This window comes from Balaenoptera borealis (assembly GCF_965194805.1).
Source record: "Balaenoptera borealis genome assembly, chromosome: 17".
Taxonomy (NCBI): domain Eukaryota; kingdom Metazoa; phylum Chordata; class Mammalia; order Artiodactyla; family Balaenopteridae; genus Balaenoptera; species Balaenoptera borealis.
The window spans coordinates 28,948,554-28,972,483 of record NC_138876.1 but is presented as its reverse complement, the minus strand read 5'-3'; the positions used below and the strand labels follow the sequence as shown (position 1 = coordinate 28,972,483).

The 23,930-nt window shown below is 39.2% G+C and overlaps 1 protein-coding gene and 1 long non-coding RNA gene across 2 annotated transcripts in view; both read right to left on the bottom strand.

Annotated features, from left to right (window-relative positions):
* EIF3E (eukaryotic translation initiation factor 3 subunit E) overlaps positions 1–12,819 on the bottom strand; it is a 51,724-nt gene extending 38,905 nt beyond the window's left edge. Inside the window, exons 1-4 of the mRNA XM_082364385.1 lie at positions 12,668–12,819; positions 6,770–6,884; positions 5,030–5,147; positions 547–589 (exon numbers count right to left, since the gene is read on the bottom strand). Coding sequence (XP_082220511.1) covers positions 547–589; positions 5,030–5,147; positions 6,770–6,884; positions 12,668–12,757 — 366 coding nt within the window. The 5' untranslated portion in view covers positions 12,758–12,819. The remainder of the gene's footprint in view (positions 1–546; positions 590–5,029; positions 5,148–6,769; positions 6,885–12,667) is intronic.
* Positions 1–23,930, bottom strand: part of LOC309615187 — a 571,459-nt gene that overhangs the window by 358,507 nt on the left and 189,022 nt on the right. The window lies entirely within an intron of this gene.

Below are 23,930 nucleotides of genomic sequence, written 5' to 3'. Positions count from 1 at the left end.
CATGTCTCTTGTTACAATAATTGTTAAATGAATGATAAAACTTGAATGCAAGTTAAAGAACTGATTATATAAGTAGCCTCACACTTTGAGTTAACGCAAGGGGAAGGAGACTAGGAGATGACTAGGAAAGCCTGTAACAACATTCCTTTATATGGGGGTTTATGAAGGTCTTGGTAATGTCAAAGGCTACTGTATTCCACAAGGCAGCTTAATGTTATTGCTCAAGGTATTCTAATTCAAATTTAGTTCTGTTTTTACCTACTTGTTTATCCATCAGAAATATAAAATGCTAACTATTACATGATCATTCTGGAACAAACAATTTGAGAATTTCTGTTATCTAAAAAGATAAGTATAAGGATATTATTTTCCAATCAAGACCAATTTTTAAAAACTAAAGTTTCAAAAACATACCAGGTATTATGTCTAATAACTTAATCTGGAAATTATACTCTTGCCAAGCCATGAATCTATCTATACAGCACTATTCTTTAATTAGCCTTATTACAACATGACAACTAAGCAGTTTTTTAAAAGACCACTTACACCATGCTTGTCTGCGAGGTAGTCAAACAGCATCCGACCATCCCTTAATAATAAAAAAACAAAAATTATTGTATTTTATAGGCCACAGAAAACAAAACAAGCGTATTCAACTTCTATCTTATTACTCACATAAAGCCATTTAATTATCTTAATACTTAAACACTAAAAATAAAATAAGACTTCCAGAATAAAATAAACAGAACATTACATGTTTTGAACATAAGGAATAGGAACTCAAGGAGAACTGCAAACTTAAAATTTCACTTTCAGATTTCTTTAGCCCTAACTGAAAATCATGTGTTCTGATTCACCACATGATCTAAGTTTTTTAGGTAATAAAACCAGAACATTGGGGCTTCCCTGGTGGCGCAGTGGTTGAGAATCTGCCTGCCAATGCAGGGGACACGGGTTCGAGCCCTGGTCTGGGAGGATCCCACATGCCGCGGAGTGACTAGGCCTGTGAGCCACAATTACTGAGCCTGCGCGTCTGGAACCTGTGCTCCGCAACAAGAGAGGCCGCGATAGTGAGAGGCCCGCGCACCGTGATGAAGAGTGGCCCCCACTTGCCGCAACTAGAGAAAGCCCTCACACAGAAACGAAGACTCAACACAGCCATAAATAAAATAAATAAAAATAAAAAAAAAATAAACAGGAGCTGTTGTTTAAAAAAAAAAAAACCAGAACATTCTGACTATTCTTATAGTGAGGTCAGTGAGGTCTACTTAGGTGTTAACCTACTGAGAATGGAATCTGTTCTCTTGAGGATACTTTTCTAATAGGTAATATATTCTTAAAATAGGATAGAGATGGAAATAATGTACTATACAAATAAGCAGGAATTAATCCTGTATATAAATTTTGTCCCCCTCCACAATGTTAGTATTTCTCATAAGGACAGTGACTTGGCAAATTTACAAGACTAATAAATCATGCCTAACTCACATGCCATCTATGTTACATACTCTATATGATTATTATTCATACCAAAGTGTCAAATAACCCAATGTAACGTTTTTAAAATTAGCTTTGCACAACTTGAGATGTTGGCAGCCTTGTAAAAGACAAATTGATGACAAAGACACCAAGGAACAAGTGACAGGTGGCAGAGTTGCCCACCTTCTGGGCATTTGCAAAAATGAAACCATTTTCTTATGCTCATTGTAAGAATGAATACCGTGGCATGTCTTTTGGGAGCATAATTTTACTCGAAGGTTTAATGGGGAGGGGTATGTTACCACTAAAATTAACATGAACATATTATAATACTAAATAAAAACATGCATGAAATTTTAACATAAAGAGACCTCAAAAAAAGCCACTTAACGCTTGCTGTAGATCATAGTGAATAACTTTGTGTTATACGCTTTATACCTCAGGTATATAATCACTGTCCTCTGGCTGATATGGTATTTCTGGGAAAGTATGAGAAGTACAATACTACATATTCAATGAAATTTTAGAATGGGGAATCGGCAGGGAGAGGTTATTACTTTGAAAATGAATAGGTTATAAATTTAATTAGATTACAAGTTTTTAACCCCAATTCCATCCTTTCATTTATCTCCATTTTATTGCCTATTAAGCTAAAAGGAGTTATCTTTTTCTAATATTTAGTGAACAAATCTATATTCATCTTATTCATACCTTAATCCAATTACTTCCCAGTGTTTAAGTGACTAGACTAAACTTAGAATTAAAATCCTAAATTTTCTGTTGTACCCTAACATCTGGATTATTTCAGCTGTCCCTTTGTGGGCACTTACATGTGACTTGAAGGGCTACAATTACTCACGATATTCTAAGTGCATACAAGTATACCCAGACACACAGAGATAGTTATATACAAGCTATATACATATATATGAAAATACATATATATAACAGCTTTGTAAGATATAGTTATCTCTGTATATACATACATACTATATAACATGGCACATTATAGTAAGGTATAGTAATCGTATAGTACTTGCTGCTTTTCTAAAACATACCTGGTAACACTTTCTCAAATCACAAATGAAAACTTAGAGCCAATCGCTCTAAAAATTTGGTTTGATGACATATCCTAAGAACTCAAGGTGCAACATGGTAAAATCCTAAACAATTCCTCAGGTGAATATATTGATAGAAAAGATTTACCATAATGGCAATATTCAATTTTCGTAGAAGACTATTTTTAAACATTTTTAATGACCCAAAGGGCTTCAATTAGTTAAGTCAGAGTAGGGTAACATGCTTCCTTTGGAAACTAAACAATAAGTCTATTTCTAGCTAAGAGGAAATCAGGAATAAAATATAACCGTATCAGATCTATACTACCCTCCTTGGGCTGAGCATGGAAGGATATGAGACAATGTAGCAAAGTGATAAAGTGAGCTCAGTTTTCCCATACATTGAGCAACCCACGTACTCTAGGTATTGCCCAGGCACAGCTTGTCAACTTCAGCACTAATGACATTTTGAGTTGGGTAATTCTTTTGGGGGAAGTGAGGGTACTGTCTGATGCACTGTAGGATGTACAGCAGCATCCCTGGCCTCTCCTCTTTACATGCCGGTAGCACCTCTCCAGCTGTGACAACCAAAAATGTCTCCAGACATTCCAAATGTCCCCTGGGAAGGGGGGAGGAGGGTGGAGCTGCTCAGCATAATCAGATTTGGATTAACTGGTAAAGAAGTTCTAAAAAAATTTAGTTATTAACATTTATAATTAAGGACTTCCTCATCGCTACACAATAAAGACAAAGGAAAAAAAACAGATAAAGCGATCTCTTAAACTGTGAACTTTTAGACTGGGTTACTAAAGTATGAATTAACATTTGTATTAATCCAGAAAACAGAATTTTTAGAATTCAAATTAAGGAGAGGTTACCTGAAGGCAAGAGAAATAAAAGCAAAAAATAAACAAATAGGACCTGGTCAAACTTACAAGCTTTTGTACAGCAAAAGAAACCATAAACAAAAAGAAAAGACAACCTACTGACTGGGAGAAGGTATTTGCAAATGATGCAACCAACAAGGGCTTAGTTTCCAAAATATACAAACAGCTCATACAGGGAATTCCCTGGCAGTCCAGTGGTTAGGACTCTGCACTTCCACTGCAAGGGCAAGGGCTCAATCCCTGGTCAGGGAACTAAGATCCCGCATGCTGAGGCAAAAACAAACAAACAAAAACACAACAAACAGCTCATATAACTCAACGACAAAAAACCACCCAATCGAAAAATGGGCAGAAGACCTAAATAAACATTTCTCCAAAGAAGGCATACAGATAGCCAACAGGCACATGAAAAGATGCTCAACATCGCTAATTATGAGAGAAATGCAAATCAAAACCACAACGGGGTACCACCTCACACCAGTCAGAAAGGCCACCATTAAATGTCTACAAACAAATGCTGGAGAGGGTTTGGAGAAAAGGAAACCCTCCTACACTGTTGGTGGGAATGTAAATTGGTACAGCCACTGTAGAAAACAGTATGGAGGTTCCTTAAAAAACTAAAAATAGAACTACCATATGATCCAGTAATCCCACTCCTGGGCATATACCTGGACAAAACTATAATTCAAAAAGATGCATGAGGGCTTCCCTGGTGGCGCAGTGGTTGAGAATCTGCCTGCCAATGCAGGGGACACGGGTTCGAGCCCTGGTCTGGGAAGATCCCACGTGCCACGGAGCGACTAGGCCCATGAGTCACAATTGCTGAGCCTGCGTGTCTGGAGCCTGTGCTCCGCAACAAGAGAGGCCGCGATAGCGAGAGGCCCGCGCACCGCGATGAAAAGTGGCCCCCACTTGCCGCAACTAGAGAAAGCCCTCGCACAGAAACGAAGACCCAACACAGCCATAAATAAATAAATAAATAAATAAATAAATAATTAAAAAAAAAAAAAGATACATGAACCCCTATGTTCATAGCAGCACTATTCACAATAGCCGAGACATGGAAACAACCTAAATGTCCAATGACAGATGAATGGATAAAGAAGATGTGGTACATATAAACAATGGAATACTGCTCAGCCATAAAAAAGAAAGAAATAATGCCATTTGCAGCAACATAGACAGACCTAAAGATTATCATACTAAGTGAAGTAAGTCAGAAAGAGAAAGACAAATACCATATGATAACTTATATGTGGAATCTAAAATATGACACAAATGAACTACAAAACAGAAACAGACTCACAGACATAGAGAACAACAGACTTGAGGCTGCCAAGGGGGAGGGGGGTGGTGGAGGGATGGACTGGGAGTTTGGGATTAGCAGATGCAAACTATTATATAAAGAATTGATAACAAACAAGGATCTAGTGTATAGCACAAGGAACTATTTTCAATATCCTGTGATAAACCACATGGAAAAGAATACGAAAAATAATATGTATATATATGTATAACTGAATCACTTTGCTGTACAGCAGAAATTAATACAACACTGTAAATCAACTATACGTCAATAAAATAATTTTTTAAAAAAGAGGTTACCTGGTTGACTGCATTTGCCTTGTAGTTTCTGGATCTTCAAACATCTTCACAATAGGTTCAGTTTCTGCCTGAAGCTGTTTCAGTTGTGCAACAACGGTGGTTCTTTTTTCTCTCAAAGCTAATTAAAAATGCAAAGGAGTACTATAATGTTAAACTGTATTGCTCACTATGAGGATGTCTCTGGAAATTTTTCAATCTATCTAAATTGTGCATATATTTATCCCCAATATATTCATGTGCCAGGAGCCACCAACTCAGTAACTCCCCCAGATCCAATTTCTTCTTTCTAGCACTGCAAAGGCACATAAAGGAAGAGTGAATCCTCTTCTTACTCTTAGAAGAAACTGAGGAATATACAGATACAGCCTGGGAGAAGGAGCTGTTGAGGAAACAATTATTTAACTCTACATTTCAGAGACTTCATTCTCAGTGTTTTTATATTTGTTTTCATTGCATTCTCTCAGGAGATTATCCCACAGTTTCTGAAGAGGCTCAGAGGGGTTTACATATTATTACTACAGGTTTTCAACTAGGTTGAATGGAATTTAAATTCATCAATAATTTCTCTTTTCACTTTAAATCTAATTCTGTAATCTCTCAAAACCAATTCTATAGTTTCTTTTTACTGCATCATGAAGTCAGAGAAAACTTGCACATAATTTATCCCGTTAGCATGTTTTAAAGTTTCACTAAGAAATAGTTTACTTTTTTACCACAAACTAAAATTTAAAGAGCTACTGTTCTTGCAGGGAACTATAATAGAAGTCAAGATAGTGATTATGTTTTATGTAATAATTTCTACATTATATATTAGAAAGTACTAATACTAGGAGAGTGTTTCTCAAACACAGAGGGGATCTGTGATCAAATTTTGAGAAATGTCAATTTAAACAAAGTAAATTGTATTTCTCTACTGAGAAGAGTTCTTATAATCTTTTAAAATACTACGTGCATAGTGGGTTTTTTTGTCTGCTTGTTTGTTTTAAGAACATCTATTACTACAGAAAACAAGGATTTCGAAATATACCACAGTAGTTCTCTAATTTGAGTGCTGGTCTTCAGCCAACATTTTCTGGTTAAGTAGATCTGCAGTATGGCACAAGAATCTGCATTTCTAACAAGTTCTCCCAGGTGAGCTGAGGATGCTGGTTCTGGGGACCATGCTTTGGAGAACCCAGATGCTTCAAGACAAAAAAGAAATCTCTAAGGCACACAAGATGCCAACTGAAAAAACAAGTCAAAAAACTGCAAAATTCCCAGATAATTCTAAGGAAACAATCTGATTAATAAGTACAACTTTGATGCTGCATACTATGAACTGAAGACATTTGATGACCATGTTTTAAAGTAGTTTCACACCTTTTATAGGGTCCCCAACCCCCGGGCTGCAGACCGGTTGGTTAGGAATCGGGCCGCAGAGCAGGAGGTAAGCAGCGGGCAAGGGAGCAAAGCTTCACCTGCAGCTCCCCATCGCTCGCACTGCCCCTGAACCATCCCCCTGCCACCCCCAGAACATGGAAAAATTGTCTTCCACAAAACCGGTCACTGGTGCCAAAAAAGGTTAGGGATCACTGCTTTAGAAGACCTGTAACCTCCATATTACCTTTCATCCAAAGAACTTTTAAATCATTCAAATAATTATTAAGACTTCTGGCTAAAGCACTTTTATAAATCACAAAACTTTTAATACACATGCCCGCAGTTCAGAAGTCAAGCTTCAGATGTAATGACAAAACTTACCATGAGGAATATCATCAGAATAAAGGTTTTTGTATACATCCATAGCAAAGTCTACCATGTTGGTATCACTAAGAAGATCCAATTTCCCTTGTAACAATTCTTTTTCATTATATATCTGCAAGAGAAAATTACTTTCTAATGAATAAACTGAAGTTCCCTCAAGTAAAGCAGTTAATATTAAGATAGTGTACCTGGAAACATATGTCCTGAACTATTTTTTAATAAAATATATACTATTAATTCACCCTCCTACAAGAAAGGCAAGCAATCAGCCTACAGAGACATAAAATATTTTGTTTACCTAGCAACTTTAAAATAAAGGCAATTACATACCACAAAGCCATTCCCACCAACTTCTGATTTATACTGATTTTTTAATGTGTCCCTACAAGTCATCCTTTAGCCTTTCTAGAACAAGGCTGTGAGTAAATAAACCACACCCACTCCACTGATAAGCACATAGTATTGTTGACTCCTCTCCACATTTAGGTAATTAGAAATCAACTCTTAAATGTTTTACCTTCTTAGTCTCTCTCACATCCGCATGATGCCTACCCATTTCTCATTGAGGTGGCCTCTCCTTTTTCCCCCACATACTTTTCCACTATATAGTTAAAATCCTTTATAATGCTTCCCATCCACACCCCTGAAACAAACTGGCACCCATTCTTTCAGTCAACCTTGTCACATCAGGTTTTAGCTTTTGCAAAGAGTTCAAGAAACTTAATTTAACCCACAGTTCAGGAACCAAATAGATACATAAGCAAACTCACATAAACATGAAGTGTACTGAGCAATATGTTAAGGATTCTACACAACAGCATTCAGGGAGAGAGACAGTAACATAATTCAAAACAATTTTTAATCAAAGAGCCAAGATAAGGTTTCAGCAAAAGAAAAGATTTTTGTACTAAATCTAGTTTTGTCAAGCAAAGAAAAATGAAGGAAGATTATACAACATTTTACTACCCGTGAAAAGAAAAGATAAAGGCAGTCAAACGGTATAGCCATGAGATCAAACCTGAACCTTCCAAACTACATAAAGAACTCCTACAAAATAGTAAGAAAAAATAGACAATTCAATTGAACATGGCTAAAAGATTTTAATAGGCACTCCACAAGAGCACAACCAAATGGCCAACAAACACCGGAAAAAGTCCTCAACCGCATCAGTCATAAAGGAAATGTAAATTAAAATCACACTAAAAACTAAAAAAACAGACAATACCAGTGTTGGTATAGTTGCAGAGTAACTGAACACCTTCTCTGCTGGCAGAACTACAACCACTTGGGAAAACTGTTTTTATCTTCTAAAGCTAAAATATTCTTTAACCCAGCAATTCTACTCCTAAGTACCCAAGAGAAATGGGTACATATATTCAAAGGACATTACCAAGAATGTTCCCAGCAGCACTATTTGTAACAGCCAAGTCCTATCAACGTTAGACTGGATAAATAAATTGCAGTTATTTAGGACGTTTGCAACATTTTATTTATTGATCTGGATGGTAGTCACACATAAATGTGTTTCCTTTGGGGAAAAAAAAGCATTTATGGGCTTCCCTGGTGGCACAGTGGTTGAGAATCTGCCTGCCAATGCAGGGGACACGGGTTCGAGCCCTAGTCTGGGAAGATCCCACATGCCGCGGAGCAACTAGGTCCGTGAGCCACAACTACTGAGCCCGCGCGTCTGGAGCCTGTGCTCTGCAACAAGAGAGGCCACGATAGTGAGAGGCCCGAGCACCACAATGAAGAGTGGCCCCCGCTTGCCGCAACTAGAGAAAGCCCTAGCACAGAAACGAAGACCCAACATAGCAATCAATCAATCAATCAATCAATCAATCTTTAAAAAAAAAAAAAAAGCATTTATATTTGCTTACTTTTCTGTTCACATATTATACTTGATAAAAAGTTTACTTTAAAAAAGAAGTTCCCTTTCAGTTTGCCCCACAGAAACCCTAATCTTAGGTGAAAACATCCTCTTCCTGGCATGCCACCTCTCCTCACCACTTCATCAATAGCTTTTAATTTGTAATGTTTCTCCCAACTGCAGATCCAAAGCACTGCTCCTCTGCCATCAGACCTCACTGGCCTCTTCTTAAATCTATATCTGCTTATATCATCCTCTCTAAATTTTATCTCATAGGCACATTTATTCTGTAAAGAAGAGATAGTAAGATTTTGTGAGCCAAAAAGCAAAAATCAAGGATACTATATATAAGTACCATAAGAGAGAAAAGCTTCAACAATTTTCTTTTTGAAATAAAAAATATAATATGGAATAAAATTTTCTGTAATACAGTTCTACTAATGAGAAGAATGGAATTCTTTTTGGGCAGGAAACATTTTACTTAACTTGTGTACAGTTATTGTTCTATAATTGAGAAAGGTTGCAAATGTTCACCTGTTAAAAATTTTTTTTAGCTCAGACCATACAAAACCGGCAGAGAGGGTTGTATTTGGCTCACAGGTTGTAGTCTGCCAACACAGTCTATCAACCTCTTGAAAACAACTCCTACTTTTTAATAGATTAAAAATCTTTTGACACCTCCTCCTGCTATCATCCTCCACAAATCCAACATCCATAATGATGATTCTTTAAAAACTCAAGCCTTAAAATTCCTTTATCCCGCAAATCATAACAACTTTCATCAGCTCATCTCTAAGACTTTTAACTTACATTCATCACCTCTTCCTCTAAAATGGTTCATCACCCTCAACATACCCTCTGTTCTTTCTAATTTTTACATCACCCTATTTGGTTGTCACTTTCTACATTAGTTTGGATATTGTTTTTGGCTATTTCAAAGCTCTTCTCTTTAGCGGTTAACATTTATTCCATTCATTTTCTCCAACCAAATACAATTCAATGTCTATCCCTAGCACTGGAAAAAAGTTATCTCTTTTCTATGTTATGGTTAAGGTCACCTATAAAATGTTTCAGAACTAGGCAATAATGTTATTCAATCACATCTGTGCTTTTCTTTAATCAGCAATCCTTTTCATCAATCTCTAGATGGCATTTATTTATCACCAGCCTACCTCCACATATTTCTATACTACTCAAATAAACTACCGTTTCTCTCACTCCAAAAATGACCACTTATAAATGTGTGATTTCCAATCTCAGTTGGGCCCTCCAAACTTACCAATCCTTGCATTTGTCTTTGGTCAGTTTCCTCAGTCACTATTTCCAGTCTTTATCTCCCTCCTCAAAACCCCAATTGAGGACTTCCCTGGTGGCGCAGTGGTTGAGAATCCGCCTGCCAATGCGGGGGACATGGGTTCGATCCCTGGTCCGGGATGATCACACATGCCGTGGAGCAACTGGGCCTGTGCACCACAACTACTGAGCCTGCGCTCTAGAGCCCACGAGCCACAACGACTGAGCCCACGTGCTGCAAACTACTGAAGCCCGCGCACTTAGAGCCCGTGCTCCGCAACAAGAGAAATCACCGCAATGAGAAGCCAGCGCACCGCAAAGAAGAGTAGACCTTGCTCACCGCAACTAGAGAAAAAGCTTGCACACAGCATCGAAGACCCAACGCAGGCAAAAACAAACAAAACTTAAAAAAACAAACAAACCCAACTGAATTCCTCACTTCCCCCTCACATAGGATGGCCTAGCCTCCTAATAGAAAACACTTAGGAGTACCTACTCTGTCCCAGAAGGCTAAATACTTTATATTTACTATTTCATGTAATTTTTCTAACAACCCTATGAGGCTGGTGGTAGTACCAACATTTTGTGCATGAGAAAAGGCTTAGTTAAGATGGGAAAGAAACTGTTCTCAAGTGCACAAAGATATTAAGTGACAGAGCCAGGATCCTAATCCAGGTCCCAATTCAGTACCCAGGCTGTTAAACACTATCTGGCCTTCCACTTCACTTGAGAATAAAGAACACTAAAGTTCAAATATATATTCACTCATGTATTAAATAATCATGAGAAGCCCTTATGCCAGACTCTATTTGCTGAGAACACAGCAAGGAAATAAAACAAAGCTCCTGCTCCAATGGAGTTTATATTTTCCAACATATTGATACCATAAATATATTCAATTGATACCCTCATGTGTCATGATCATTGACTATCCTAACTATCTAGCCTTCAAAACTCAACTTCAAGCCTCTCTTCCTCAGAATCCTTTCTGTACCTCTTCAATTTTGATAGCACTCTGCCACTACTTCTGACATTTTATTACTCTTAGCCTTATAATTACAGACATCTATCTCCACCAAAGGATAAGTTTTTTAGTGATGAGATGTCTGGATTTTATCTTGGATTTCTCACAATTCCATGGTAGTCCTATAGTTAGTAACTGATAAATAAATACTCCAGCTCCTGTCTTCCCCTTGGTGTATCACAGCCATCTTACCAACATTCTCTCCAAGGAAACAGGTTTTGAGCAGTTATTTTCCACTGATTCTCAGCTGCCGTTCACAGTTTTGGTCTTGCCCTATGAAAAACTAATTTACACTTATGTATTCCTCCCTTTCATCTGTCTGCCTTGAAAAACAAAAGTGTAAAGACACATTACAAAAATATGAAGTTTGGCTAGTTTAGAAGCATAGAGGATATTTTTCTATTCCTTGATCTTTGGTAAATTATCCTAAATTATCCAAAAAAGAAACAGAAGGCAGACTGGGCTGTTTTATTCAAGTTATACAATACAGGTTAAGTACATCCTATAAAAGAAAAATCAAGACAAAAACATTTCAAGATAAAGCTTTATATAGCAAGGCATTCTTGAATATTTATTGAAAATAAACTTTGCTGTTCCCTAATATCATTAACTTTAGAGTTGTGTGTAGGTGTTTAGAAAAGGTTCATATGAATTTGAGAGTTATACCTATCCAATGAACCATGGGAAAATTTGAAAACTTATCAGAACAATTTAATGTTTATTTGTAGGGCTTTTTTGTTTTATTGCTGTTGGAACACACAAAATCTACTCCCCAAATCTAGAGTGCCTTAAGTAGACTTGCGGTTTAATCTGCTTCTAGAAATAGAACGCATTTTTCTGGCCAATATTCTAATTCCTCCATCACAGTAATATCACTTTATTGTAACTATTAAAATGCATCAATTTCCCAATAAACTACGGTATAACTAAGCCTAATATTTCCAAACTTTTAGGACTGAGACATATTTTTAAATGAGGTACTAGGACCAAATACTTTTTCAAGATACCCGGAATAGCTCAATGAACACTGACAACCAATTCAAATCACTCGAAGTCTGTACATCTATACACTGAAAAACAACTCTTAAGATAAGATTACTGTCGGGTTATTTTTTGGGTTCCCCTCCCCACTGGACAAAATATGCTACGCTTCTAGGAAGTGGCTCTTTACCGAAACACCAGTTAAACTCCTCGCAAAGAACTCACAACTTTACGGAAACCAAGGGGCTAGATATTTAAGTGTAAGAAAATCATTCCAAACGACCCGGCAAGCAAAAACACAAAGCCAAGGTCACTCTTCCTACTGTGCCCAAAAGAAAAATTTAAATCTCTAACAGTCCAATTTGCTTTTAGAAGCCAGCTTGAAGTTAAGCTCAAGCATTAATACAAGGAAGCCAGCCAATCGTCAACTTCCAAGAGGAACGACGCGGAAGTCCCTTCGGCACTGGCACCTCAAGAAGTGAAGCAGAGACCCCTCCCTTTCTCCCCTGAGTTTCATATTGTCACCTCACCCCTACTCACGGCCGAATTCCGCGGTGCTAATCAACAGGGACGACGCTTAACTACCAGCAGATCCTTATTGCCCGACTCGGGACCAAACTCAGGGCCGCCTCACACGTGTGTAAGGCCTAAGGCTATCGCCACCGCCTTTCGGCCTTGCCCCGCATCTCACGCGCTCCCACGCCTTCCTCGCGCTCAAAAACCCACTCACCTCCTTTACGGAGAGAAACTCAAGCAACGGAAAGACTAGATGCCGATCCAAAAAGTGCGCGATGCGAGTAGTCAAGTCGTACTCCGCCATCTTGCCAAGGAAAAGAGAAGTGTGCGCTCGCTAAAACTTTATTGATAGCGCCGACAAACGAACGGACAAGACCCTTATCGCGCATGTGCAGTGGTTAAACCAGCCAAAGGAAAGGGGCGGGGCTCAGCGTCGAGCGCTCAGGGAACAATGGCGCATGCGCGAGGTCCTCCCTCCCTCCCTCCCTCCCTCCCTCCCTCCTTCCCGGCAACTCTGGGACGAGCTGGATGGGCGGGCAAAATTCCTTTTGTTTGCAAGTTTGTTGGTGTCCTGCAATCCGTTCCGTTAACAAATACTGAAAACTCAGAATTGATTGCTGAGGCAATGTCATTTGTATTGGAGATGCGGCAAAGGACAAGATAATGAGGCCCCTGCTCTCCAGAAAATTACGTACAAGGAGGAATAGCTGAGCTTTTATTTGGTGTATAGTAATCGTTTTGTAAGCATTTGTTAAATTAAGATGGGATGGTCTTCTAGACAAAAAACAAGTGAAATAATTTCAGATTATAGTAAAAGCCATAACTTGGTGTCGGGGGGGAGGGCGGCAGGGAGGTGAGGGACGCGGTGCCAGTTTGGGGCTTTTCAATTAGGGTGTTTAGATAAAACTCAGGGTTACAATTTAGCCGAGGTTGTGGTAAGAGAAGCAGGTGACCAAAATTAGAGTCTGGGTGGAAACATGCCTGGTGGAAGCACAGCAAAGACAAAGGCCATGAGACAGGAAAGGGCTTGGTGTCCTTCAAAAACTGAGTATCCTACCAGACTGGAGAGTGAGGTTACAGACATGGAGAAGGGCCAGGTTTCCATTAAGGTGAGGAATGTGAGTTTTTTATTCTAAGTACTCTTGTCTCCTTGTCGTCTTTCAGACTTCTTCATTTTGGAGTGCCTTTGGAGTGTCTTGGACCTTTTCACTGTCTAGGCCAATGCCCTAAGTGATGTCATTCAACCTAATGGCTTTAAATGCAACCCACACGTTGACAACTCCCAAATTAGAGCCCCAGCACAGACTATTAGTTAACAGCCAACTCCATATATCCAACATCTCAACATTAACGTGTCCAAAAGCAAATTCCCCATGTAGCTCGTCAAAACCTGCTCCTTTTACACTCTTCTCCACCTCAGTGAATGCCCACTCCATCTGTCCAGTTGTTCAGACCCAAAACCTTCGAGTCGTCCTTGACTTTTCTCTTTCTCTTATACTCTACATTGACTTCACCAACAAATCCTCTGGTTCTACCTTTAAAGCATGTCCTGGTCAATCAGTTCACACCACCTACAAAGTTAATCCCTACTCCAAAACACCATTATCGCTTGCTTTGATTTTTGAAATAGTCTTGTCACAAATCACCTTGCTTCCCCTCTTTTCCTCCTGTGGTTTATTCTCCATATATAAGCCAGAGTGACTTTTAAAAGTCAGATTATGCTCAAAACCCTCCAGGCCTTGTAATCTCACTCAGAGAAAAACATATGTCTCAAAGTAGCCTAAAAAGCCCTACATCATCTGGACCCGTTACCTCTCTTACCTCATCTTCTCCATCTCCTCCTCTTGCTCATTCTACCACAGCCCTAAGGAACCACTCTGTAGATTTTCCCATTCAGGACTTTCAAATGAATGGAATAACATGATATATGGCCTTTTGGGTCTGACTTTTTTCACTTAATGTTTTCAAGGTTCATCCAAGTTGTAGCATGTATCAGTACTTCATTCCTTTTTAGGTCTGATTAATATTCCATTATATGGATATACCACATATTATTTACCCATCCATCCACTGATGGACATTTGGGTTTTTTCTACTTTTTGGCTACTATGAATAATGCTGCTATAAACATTCGTGTACACATGTTTATGTGGACATATGTTTTCAGTTCTCTTACATATATATTCAGAGGTGGAATTGCTGTGTTATACGGTAACTCTATGTTTAATTATTTGAGGAACCATCAGAGTATACTATAATTTTGTACGATGTTACCACTGGAAGAAACTGAGTAAAGGGTACACGGGATCTTCATATATTATTTCTTTCTTTCTTTCTTTCTTTCTTTATTTTTGACTGTGTTGGGTCTTCGTTTCTGTGCACAGGCTTTCTCTAGTTGCGGTGAGCGGGGGCTGCTCTTCATTGCGGTGCGCGGGCTTCTCATTGTCGTGGCTTCTCTCGTTGTGGAGCACAGGCTCCAGACGCGCAGGCTCAGTAGTTGTGGCTCATGGGCCTAGTTGCTCCGTGGCATGTGGGATCTTCCCAGACCAGGGCTCGAACCCGTGTCCCCTGCATTGGCAGGCAGATTCTTAACCACTGCGCCACCAGGGAAGCCCATGTATTATTTCTTACAACTGCATGTGAATCCACAATCAGAATAAAAGTCTAATTAAAAAAAAGTGACTCCTAGACTTTGGGCTTAAAAAACTGGATACCTATTGGTGACAGTAAAAGGTGGGTGGGGGAATGGCAAAGGAATATGTATGAGTGCTAAAATCAGGAATTCTGTTTCAGATAGAATAACATTCCTATTAGCTACCCAAGTGATGCTGTCTAGTATGCAAATGGAGATACTATTCTGGATCAGTTGATATAGTTGTTAATCACTTACCATACGTGTAACCTTGTACTAGCTGTTTTCAAGGATTGGGGAGTATGATATGATCTCTGCCATAGTGTCATTACAGTATTGTTGGGAAAGCAAGGCTGAATTTCCATGAAGCAAAGAATAAGTGGTGGTATAGGCTGCTGTATTGTAGGGGATAGTCTTTGTAGCCTCTAAGAGTTGAGAAGTGATAGCTGTAATATGAAGTTTCCTGTAAGCCCAGAGACCAAAGTTGTAATAGAATATAGACAGGAAAAGAGGAAGTTAAAGAGAGAAATAGCAGGAACTGAGGCTTCCAGCAGAAGTGAGCTGCAGCAGAGGAAGGAAGGAAGCAGGTGGAAGTACAGAAACTTGCCAAAAAGGAACAGAGAGCACCTTTGAGAAGCAGTGAGAAATAAGATGCAATTCAATTTGATTAACATTTTGAACTTTTACCATATGCAAGGTACTAAGCTAGGTGTTAATGGGACTATATAATCCGTAAGAGCTAGTCTCTGGCCACAGGAGCTTTCAATCTAATAGGTAGCAATTATTTGTTCATTCATTCAATATAAATTGAACACTTACAATATACTAAGCACTGGTCTAGGTCCTGGGAATACAGCAGTAAAGAAAACAAATTGCCTTCTCTAAAGAAGCTTATATTCAAGTTGGGGGAGACAGATAAAAACATATTAACAAATACATAATTTGTCCAGTGGTGATAAGTGCTATGAAGAACAATAGGCAGGGTGAGAATGATGGGAAAAAGTTGCTAATTTATATAAAGTGGTCAGAGAAGGCCTCTCTAATAAAGTAGAATTTGAAAAGAGATATGAAGGAAGTGAGGGTGCCTGTGGCTGCCTAGAGGAGAAAAAGCCAGGTGAAGGAACATTAAGTATCAAGGTATGGAAGCAAAAGTGTGCTTGGTATCCTTGAGGGATAGCAAGGAGACTTTAAATTCAATAACTGATTGAGCAAGGGGAAGTGTGGAGGAAGATGAGTTCAGAGAGGGAGTGGTGGGATAGATGACATAATGCTTTGTAGGCCACAGTAAAGACTTTGGGTTGCATTCTGAAGGAGGTGGGAAGGTATTGGAGGGTTTTGAGCAGAGAAGGCATATAATCAGTGTTTATGCTTTTAAAAAAGGCCACTTTGAGGGTTTGGAAGGGGGTGGGGGAAGAAGCTCATTCACAGAGAAACCAGTTAAGGGACTATTGAAATAACTCAAGCAAGAGATGATGGTGGCTTAGATCAGAGTGGTAGCATTGAAAGAGTTGTGGACAGTAGTGAAATTCTGAATATATTCCAAATGCATAGCTAGCAAAATTTGCCAATGCATTAGATGAGAAGGAGAAGGGTCCAAGATGACTCTAAGGTCTAGAAGAAATGAGAGGCCGTTTGCCAAGATGAGGAAGGGTGTGATAGATGCATGATTAGAGGAGAGAAATCAAGAGTTAAGTTTTGGACATATTATGTTTGGGATGCCTATTAGACACCTAAGTTGAAATACTGATTAAGCAGTGGTACATATGAATCTGGAATTCAGGAGAAAGGTAAGAGCTGGAGACAGAAGACTAGATCTTGTCAACCTCCTGATGAAATTTAGAACCATGGCACTGGATGAGATCAGACTGTATGTTGGGAAAAGAGATGAGAAGGGCTAAATCTTAGGCACTTCAACTTGTAGCGGTTGGGATAATTCAAATCAAGTAAAGACACCAGAGAAAGACTGGCCAGGAAGTGGAGGAGGGATGAGGAGGAACAAGAGAAAGTGGTGTTCCAGGCACCAAAGAAGGAGATTGGTCCAAGCACCAAGGAGCAATTAACTGTGTCAAATGGTATGGTTAGTTCAAGATGACAACTGAATACAGTAAGTCCCCTACATAGGAACGAGTTCCATTCTGAGAGCGCATTCGTAAGTCCAATTTGTTTGTAAGTCCAACAAAGTTAGCCTAGGTACCCACCTAACACAATCAGCTATATAGCACTGTACTGTAATAGCTTTCACACAAATAATACATAAAAAGCAAACAGACACAAAAAATAAAGAAAACATTTTTAATCTTACAGTACGGTACCTTGAAAAGTACAGTAGTACCGTACAATAGCTGGCATACAGGGGCTGGCATTGAGTGAACAGGCAAGAAGAGTTACCGACTGGAGGAGGGAGAGGAGGTGGGAGATGGTAGAGCTGAAGGATCATCAGCAATAGGAGACAGAGGGCAACCTGCAGTTTCACTCATGCCTGACGTTGATGGCACAGGTTCTGGTTTCTTGCTGGATTCAATTCTATCTACCCTCTTAAAAAAAGCGATCCAGTGACGTCTGAGTAATAGCTCTTTTTTTCTCATCATAGATGACACGGTAGCACTGGATTGCATTCTGAACGGCTGCTGCAACCTTCCTTCATGTACCATTCTACACGGTCCTGTGCCTCAAAAACGAATAGTGCCTCCTCAAATAAAGAAAATCCCCTTGCCACTTCCTGCGTCATGAATTTCTTCAGTTCTTCAGTTACTTCTTCTTCCTCTTATCTCTCTTTGTCCTTTCTCTGGGCCTCCAATTCCTGGTGCTTCTTAGCAGTACCAGCTACATCACCGCCGCTTTTACAGGCATCCTGGGCTTGAAATAAAGATACTGTACTACTGTACTCTATATAGTACTGTACAGTAAAGTACACAAAAGCACAAGCATGTGTAGAGGATGCATGTGACAATGTACACCAGACATGTGAACTAACTTATGTGATTGGACATTTGAATGCACATTCACATCTTTGAAAGCTCGCAACTTGAAGGTTTATATGTAGGGGACTTACTGTGTTGCTCTTTGACTTTCTAAGATATGCAGGTTATTGATGACTTTGATAAAAGCAATTTCAGTGAGTGGTGGATGAAAGTCTGTTTGGTGTGAGCTCAAAAGATGGGAGGAGAGAAAGTGAAACAGCATATATAAACAGATCTTTTGAGGAATTTTACTAGAAAGGGAAGCAGTAAAATGGAATGATAGATGTGGGGTCTAGGGAGCGTGTTTTAAAAGATGTGTGTATGCTGATAGACATGCTACAGTACTTACATAAATAACTATCATGGAAGGATAGAGTATTATGACAAGCTGTAGGGAATATGAGAAAAGCATGTGGTCCCAGGCAACTGGCTCCAAACGGAGATTGATTCTCCATGAGGGTAGAGAAAATGGAGAAAGCTTGGTGGATTGGAAGTCTTTTGTATTGGAACTGCTGACTTTTAAAACAGATGTGGGAGAGAGCATTACAGGTGGTTCAGGAACAATTTGAACAGTATAGAGACACAAAAACAGAAGAATATAAGAAATATCTGGGAAAGACAACTTGGGAAGTTAACTGAAGACTGAAGACTATAGAAGAGGATATGCCAGAAAACACAAGACCAGGGCCAAAGAGTAGAAAGCTTATGTGAGGAATTTGAAATTCATCTGAAGTCATGAGGAGCCTTAAAATATTTTTGAGTGTGAGAGTGTTTCAGGAAGGTAATTCTGACTGTTGTGTGGACAGTGAATTGGATAGGTGAAATGCAGCCAGGCTGTGGAAGATCTTCAAAACCAGACTGGGAAACTTGGATTTGATCAGATAGGCAATGGGAGCCACTCATTAAGTTCTTAAATAGAAAAAGACATGAAGACAGTGGTGTTTTGTCCTTTAAAATTAAACTGGAAGTGATTTACAAGAAGGATTAAAGTGGTGACAGATTGGAAACTCTGCTGATTTGCCTGGCTTTTCCCCTGGAATTTTCCTTGCTGGTTTGTGAAAATATCTTATTTCTTTTTATAAGAGAGATTTAGCCCCAAGTATGGAAAATCTGACTTTCTTGCTTTAGTCTCTTCCTAGTGTTTTAGTTAAAAAGAGATATTACAGAAGAAAGACAGGCAAGGCCTCACCTGGTAGGATCTAGGTGGTATCAGGTGAAGACTTTCTCATACATTCATCAGATATTGATGCAACACTTTCCATTTGCTGATCACCATGTCAGGCTCTGGGGAAACAAAGAAAGGAAACCAATCCCAGCCCAAAAGGAATTTACGGTTTAGTGGAGGTGACAAGCATGTAAAATATAAAATAATCATAGCACCATGTGAGAGAGTCTATGCACAGAGTGTCCAGAAGAGGAAGTGATTCGCTGCCAGAGAAAGCTGGAGTTTCATGGGGAAGGTAACACTGGACTACCTCTACCTGAATAGATGTTTAACTGACTAAGAAAAGGGAAAAGAATGTTTTAGGCAGAGGGAAGAGCAGGCACACAGACTTGACCTTGAGAAAAAGCATAGTGTGATCGGAGACATTGAGAAGGTCTTTATGCCTAGAGGGTAGCATGTGTGATGGCAAGTGGCAGGACATGCGTCTGAGTTGAGGGGTCAGGGCTGAATTGTCAAGGGCTCTGTGAACTATGCTGAGGAGTTTGGATTCTATCCTACAGGCCCTTTTTCCTGATAACTCTTTTATCATCTGTCTTCGACACATCCTCCTCTGTCTTTCTAGTTCAGGCTCTGATCATCCCTCACACAGACAGACTATTGCAATAGTCATCCAAAGGGTCTCCCTGTCCCTAGCCCTGCACCCATCTAGCCTGTCCTCCGCCCTGCTGTCCTGGTGACCTAAGTGTACATCTAACCTTGTTACGAACTGAATCGTGCCCCCCCCCTGAAATTCATATGTTGAAGTCCTAGCCTCCAGTACCTTAGAATGAAACTGTATTTGTCGATAGGGTCTTTAAAGAGGTAATTAAGTTAAAATGAGGTCATTGTGGTGAGCCCTAATCCAATGTGACTGTGTCCTAATAAGAAGAAGAGATTAGGATAGAAACATGTACAGAGGAAAGACCTTGTGAAGACACAGGGAAAAGATGGCCATCTACAAGCCAAGGAGAGAAGCCTTAGAAGAAACAACCCTTCCAACATATTGATCTTGAACTTCTAGCCTCCAGAATTGTGAGACAAAAAATTTCTGTTGTTTAAGCCACCTAATCTGTGGTACTTTATTTTGGCAGCCCTAGCAAACTAATACACTCTGCACTTCCAATTTCATATAGTATAACATAAAAACATCTTAGCACACTGTAGTACGTTCTTTAGAACTTTATCTCTCCAGAGCTGTACACCCCTTCCATGCTAACTTCTGCTCAAATAAGCCATCAAGTTTTTTGCTTCTCTACATTAAGAAGTGAGAAATAGCCCCAAAAAGCAACCTAATTCTACACCTTAAGGAACTAGAAACTGAGCTCAAAATTAGCAGAAGAAAGGAAATAATAAAGATTAGAGCAGAAATAAATAGAAAACAGAAAAACAATAGAAAAGGTTAACCAAACTGAGAGTTGGTTCTCTGAAAAGAGAAACAAAATTGACAAACACTTAGCTAGAATAACCAAGGGAAAAAGAGAAGTCCCATATCAACAAAATTATAATTGAAAAAAGAGACATTACAACTGATCCCACAGAAATACAAAGGATCATAAGAGGCTACTATGAATAACTATATGCCAACAAATTGGACAACCTAGAATAGATGGAAAAATTCTCATAAATATACAACTTACAAAGGGAGAAATAGAAAATTTGATAGACCAATTACTAGTAAAGAGATTAAAACAATAATCAAAAAACTCCCACGGGGGCTTCCCTGGTGGTGCAGGGGTTAAGAATCCGCCTGTCAATGCAGGGGACACAGGTTTGAGCCCTGGTGCGGGAAGATCCCACATGCCGCGGAGCAACTAAGCCCGTGTGCCACAACTACTGAGCCTGCACTCTAGAGCCCGTGAGCTACAACTACTGAAGCCCACGCGCCTAGAGCCCGTGCTCCACAACAAGAGAAGCCACCGCAATGAGAAGCCTGTACACCGCAACGAAGAGTAGCCCCCGCTCACCACAACTAGAGAAAGCCCGTGCACAGCAACGAAGACCCAACGCAGCCAAAAATAAATAAATTTATTAAAAAAAAATCTCCCACGAAGAAAATCCCAGGACCAGATGGCTTCACTGGTGAATTTTAACAAAAATTTAATAAGGAATTAACATCAAACCTTCTCAAACTCTAACAAAAAATGAAGGGGAGGGCACTCTCAAACTCATTTTATGAGATCAGCATTATCCTGATACCAAAACTGTAAGGGACACCACTAGAAAAGAAAACTACAGGCCAATATCCCTGATGAATATGGATGCAAAAATTCTCAATAAAATACTAGCAAACCGAACTTAGCCACACATTAAAAGAGCCATTCACCATGATCAAGTGGGATTAATCCATGGCATGCAAGGATGGTTCAGCATATGCAACTCAATTAATGTGTTACATTACATTAATAGAATTAAACAAAAGAATGATATGATCATCTCAATAGATGCAGAAAAAGCATTTGGCAAATTCAACATCCATTCATGATAAACACTCTTTAACAAATTAGGCATAGAAAGAACATATCTTAACATAATAAAGGCCATGTATGATAAGCCCACAGCTCAATGGCAAAAGGTTGAAAGCTTTTCCTCTAAGATCAGGAATAAGACAAGGGTGCCCACTTTTACCACGCCTATTCAACATAGTACTGGAAGTCTAGCTAGAGCAATTGGGCAAGAAAAAGAAATAAAAGGTATAAGAATTGGAAAGGAAGAAGTAAAATTGTCTCTATACGCAGATGACAGTGATTTTATAGACAGAAAATCCTAAAGACTCAATCAAAAGACTGTTAGATTTTATCAATGAGTCCAGTAAAGTTGCAGGATACAAAATTAACACACAAAAATCAGTAGTGCTTCTATACACTAATAATGTAATTTCTGAAAAAGAAATTGATCCCATTTACAATAGCATCAAAGATAACAAAATACTTAGGAATAAATTTAGTGAAGATGTGAAAGATCTCTACTCCAAAAACTACAAGACATTGATGAAAGAAATTGAAGAAGACACAAATAAATGGAAAAGCATCCTGTGTTTATGGATTGAAAGAATTAATATTGTTAAAACAACAATACTACCAAAAGCCATCTATAGATTCAGTGCAACCCCTGTCAAGATTCCAATGCTATTTTTTACAGAAGTAGAAAAAAACACTTCTGAAATTTATACGGAGTCACAAGTTTATGGTTTCTTCGCTTGCCCTCTAGCAGTTCCTTCAGACTAAAATGCGCTTCTGCCCTCTCCCACCCTGTTGACCACCTCTTCACTTTTTAAAAAAATAATTATTTTTACTTATTTATTTTTGGCTGCACTGGGTCTTCGTTGCTGTGTGTGGGCTTTCTCTAGTTGTGGAGAGCGGGGGTTGCTCAGCAGTTGTGGAGCAGGGGCTTAGCTGCTCCGCGGCATGTGGGATCTTCCCGGACCAGGGCTCAAACACGTGTCCCCCGCATTGGCAGGCAGATTCTTAACCACTGCGCCACCAGGGAAGTCCCAACCTTTTCACTTTTTAAGACTTGAATTAAGCATCTTCTTCCCTATTCTGTGTCTCCCATTAGCAGAGCATATCTGAAGTAATCCCTCCAGCCTCTCACTACTAGTAACAAACTTTTATCACAGAGTCTATAACATCTTAGCCCACCTTTTTTTTTTAATGTTTGTTTCCCCCTATTAGGCTGTAAACATCTTGAGTGTAAGGACTATGAATACCTGTCTTTGTAGTCCCAGTTCCTGTCTTAGTACCTGGCATATACCAAGTACTCAACAAATGCTATGGAAATGAATAAATGTGCATAGAGCCTGGATATCCAGACCTACGTGTTCTTGAAAGAAATTCTTTCATATTTTGTTTTTGTTTTTTGGCCGCACCGTGCAGTATGTGGGATCTTAGTTCCCCGACCGGGGATTGAACCCGTGACCCCTGCAGTGGAAACATGCAGTCTTAACCACTGGACTGCTAGGGAAGTCCCTCATCCATATCTTGGAATAGTCTAATGAATACCTGTCACTACTGTAGTGGACACTTTCAGAATGCTCATGCCTTCTGATTCAATAGCTCTCTTAGATATTTCTAAATAACACTAAATAATATTATATTTAATCCAATTACCCTTTTTACATACCACATGCAGATGCCTATTGCAGTATGCCTTCTTTAATTATATTTCCCACTCATTTATTCAACGCACATTTATTCAGTCCCTATTCTAGCCAGACACAGTGCTAGATTCTGAGAGTGAGAAAATAACTAAAATGCTGTTCCTACGTGAAGGAACTCATGATTAGGCAGAAGGGACAGATACCTAAACTAACAATTCATATTTCAGTGTGGTAAGTGCAATGATAGAGGTGCGCATGGGGTATTAATGTAGTGCTTTAATTAGATTGAAAGCACGGACACATTGTACAGCTAGGTGTTTTCTGTCTTTTTTTCCAAAATAATTATTGCTTCTTGGAGTGTGTATCTTCAGAAGCTGACTTTTTCCTGACCTTATTCCCTTGCTCTGGGGGACCTTATTGGAACTCTTTATGTACTGATTCCACCTAATTCCTGGGTGAGAATTTCCAGAAGCCTCAGTCCTGCTGTCATCCTCATTAAAGAATCACACAGAGAGAAGGTGCCTTTGGAGGACTTAAATCCCCTTCTTTCTTCACTTACCACCTCATATAAAGCTAGGTTTGACA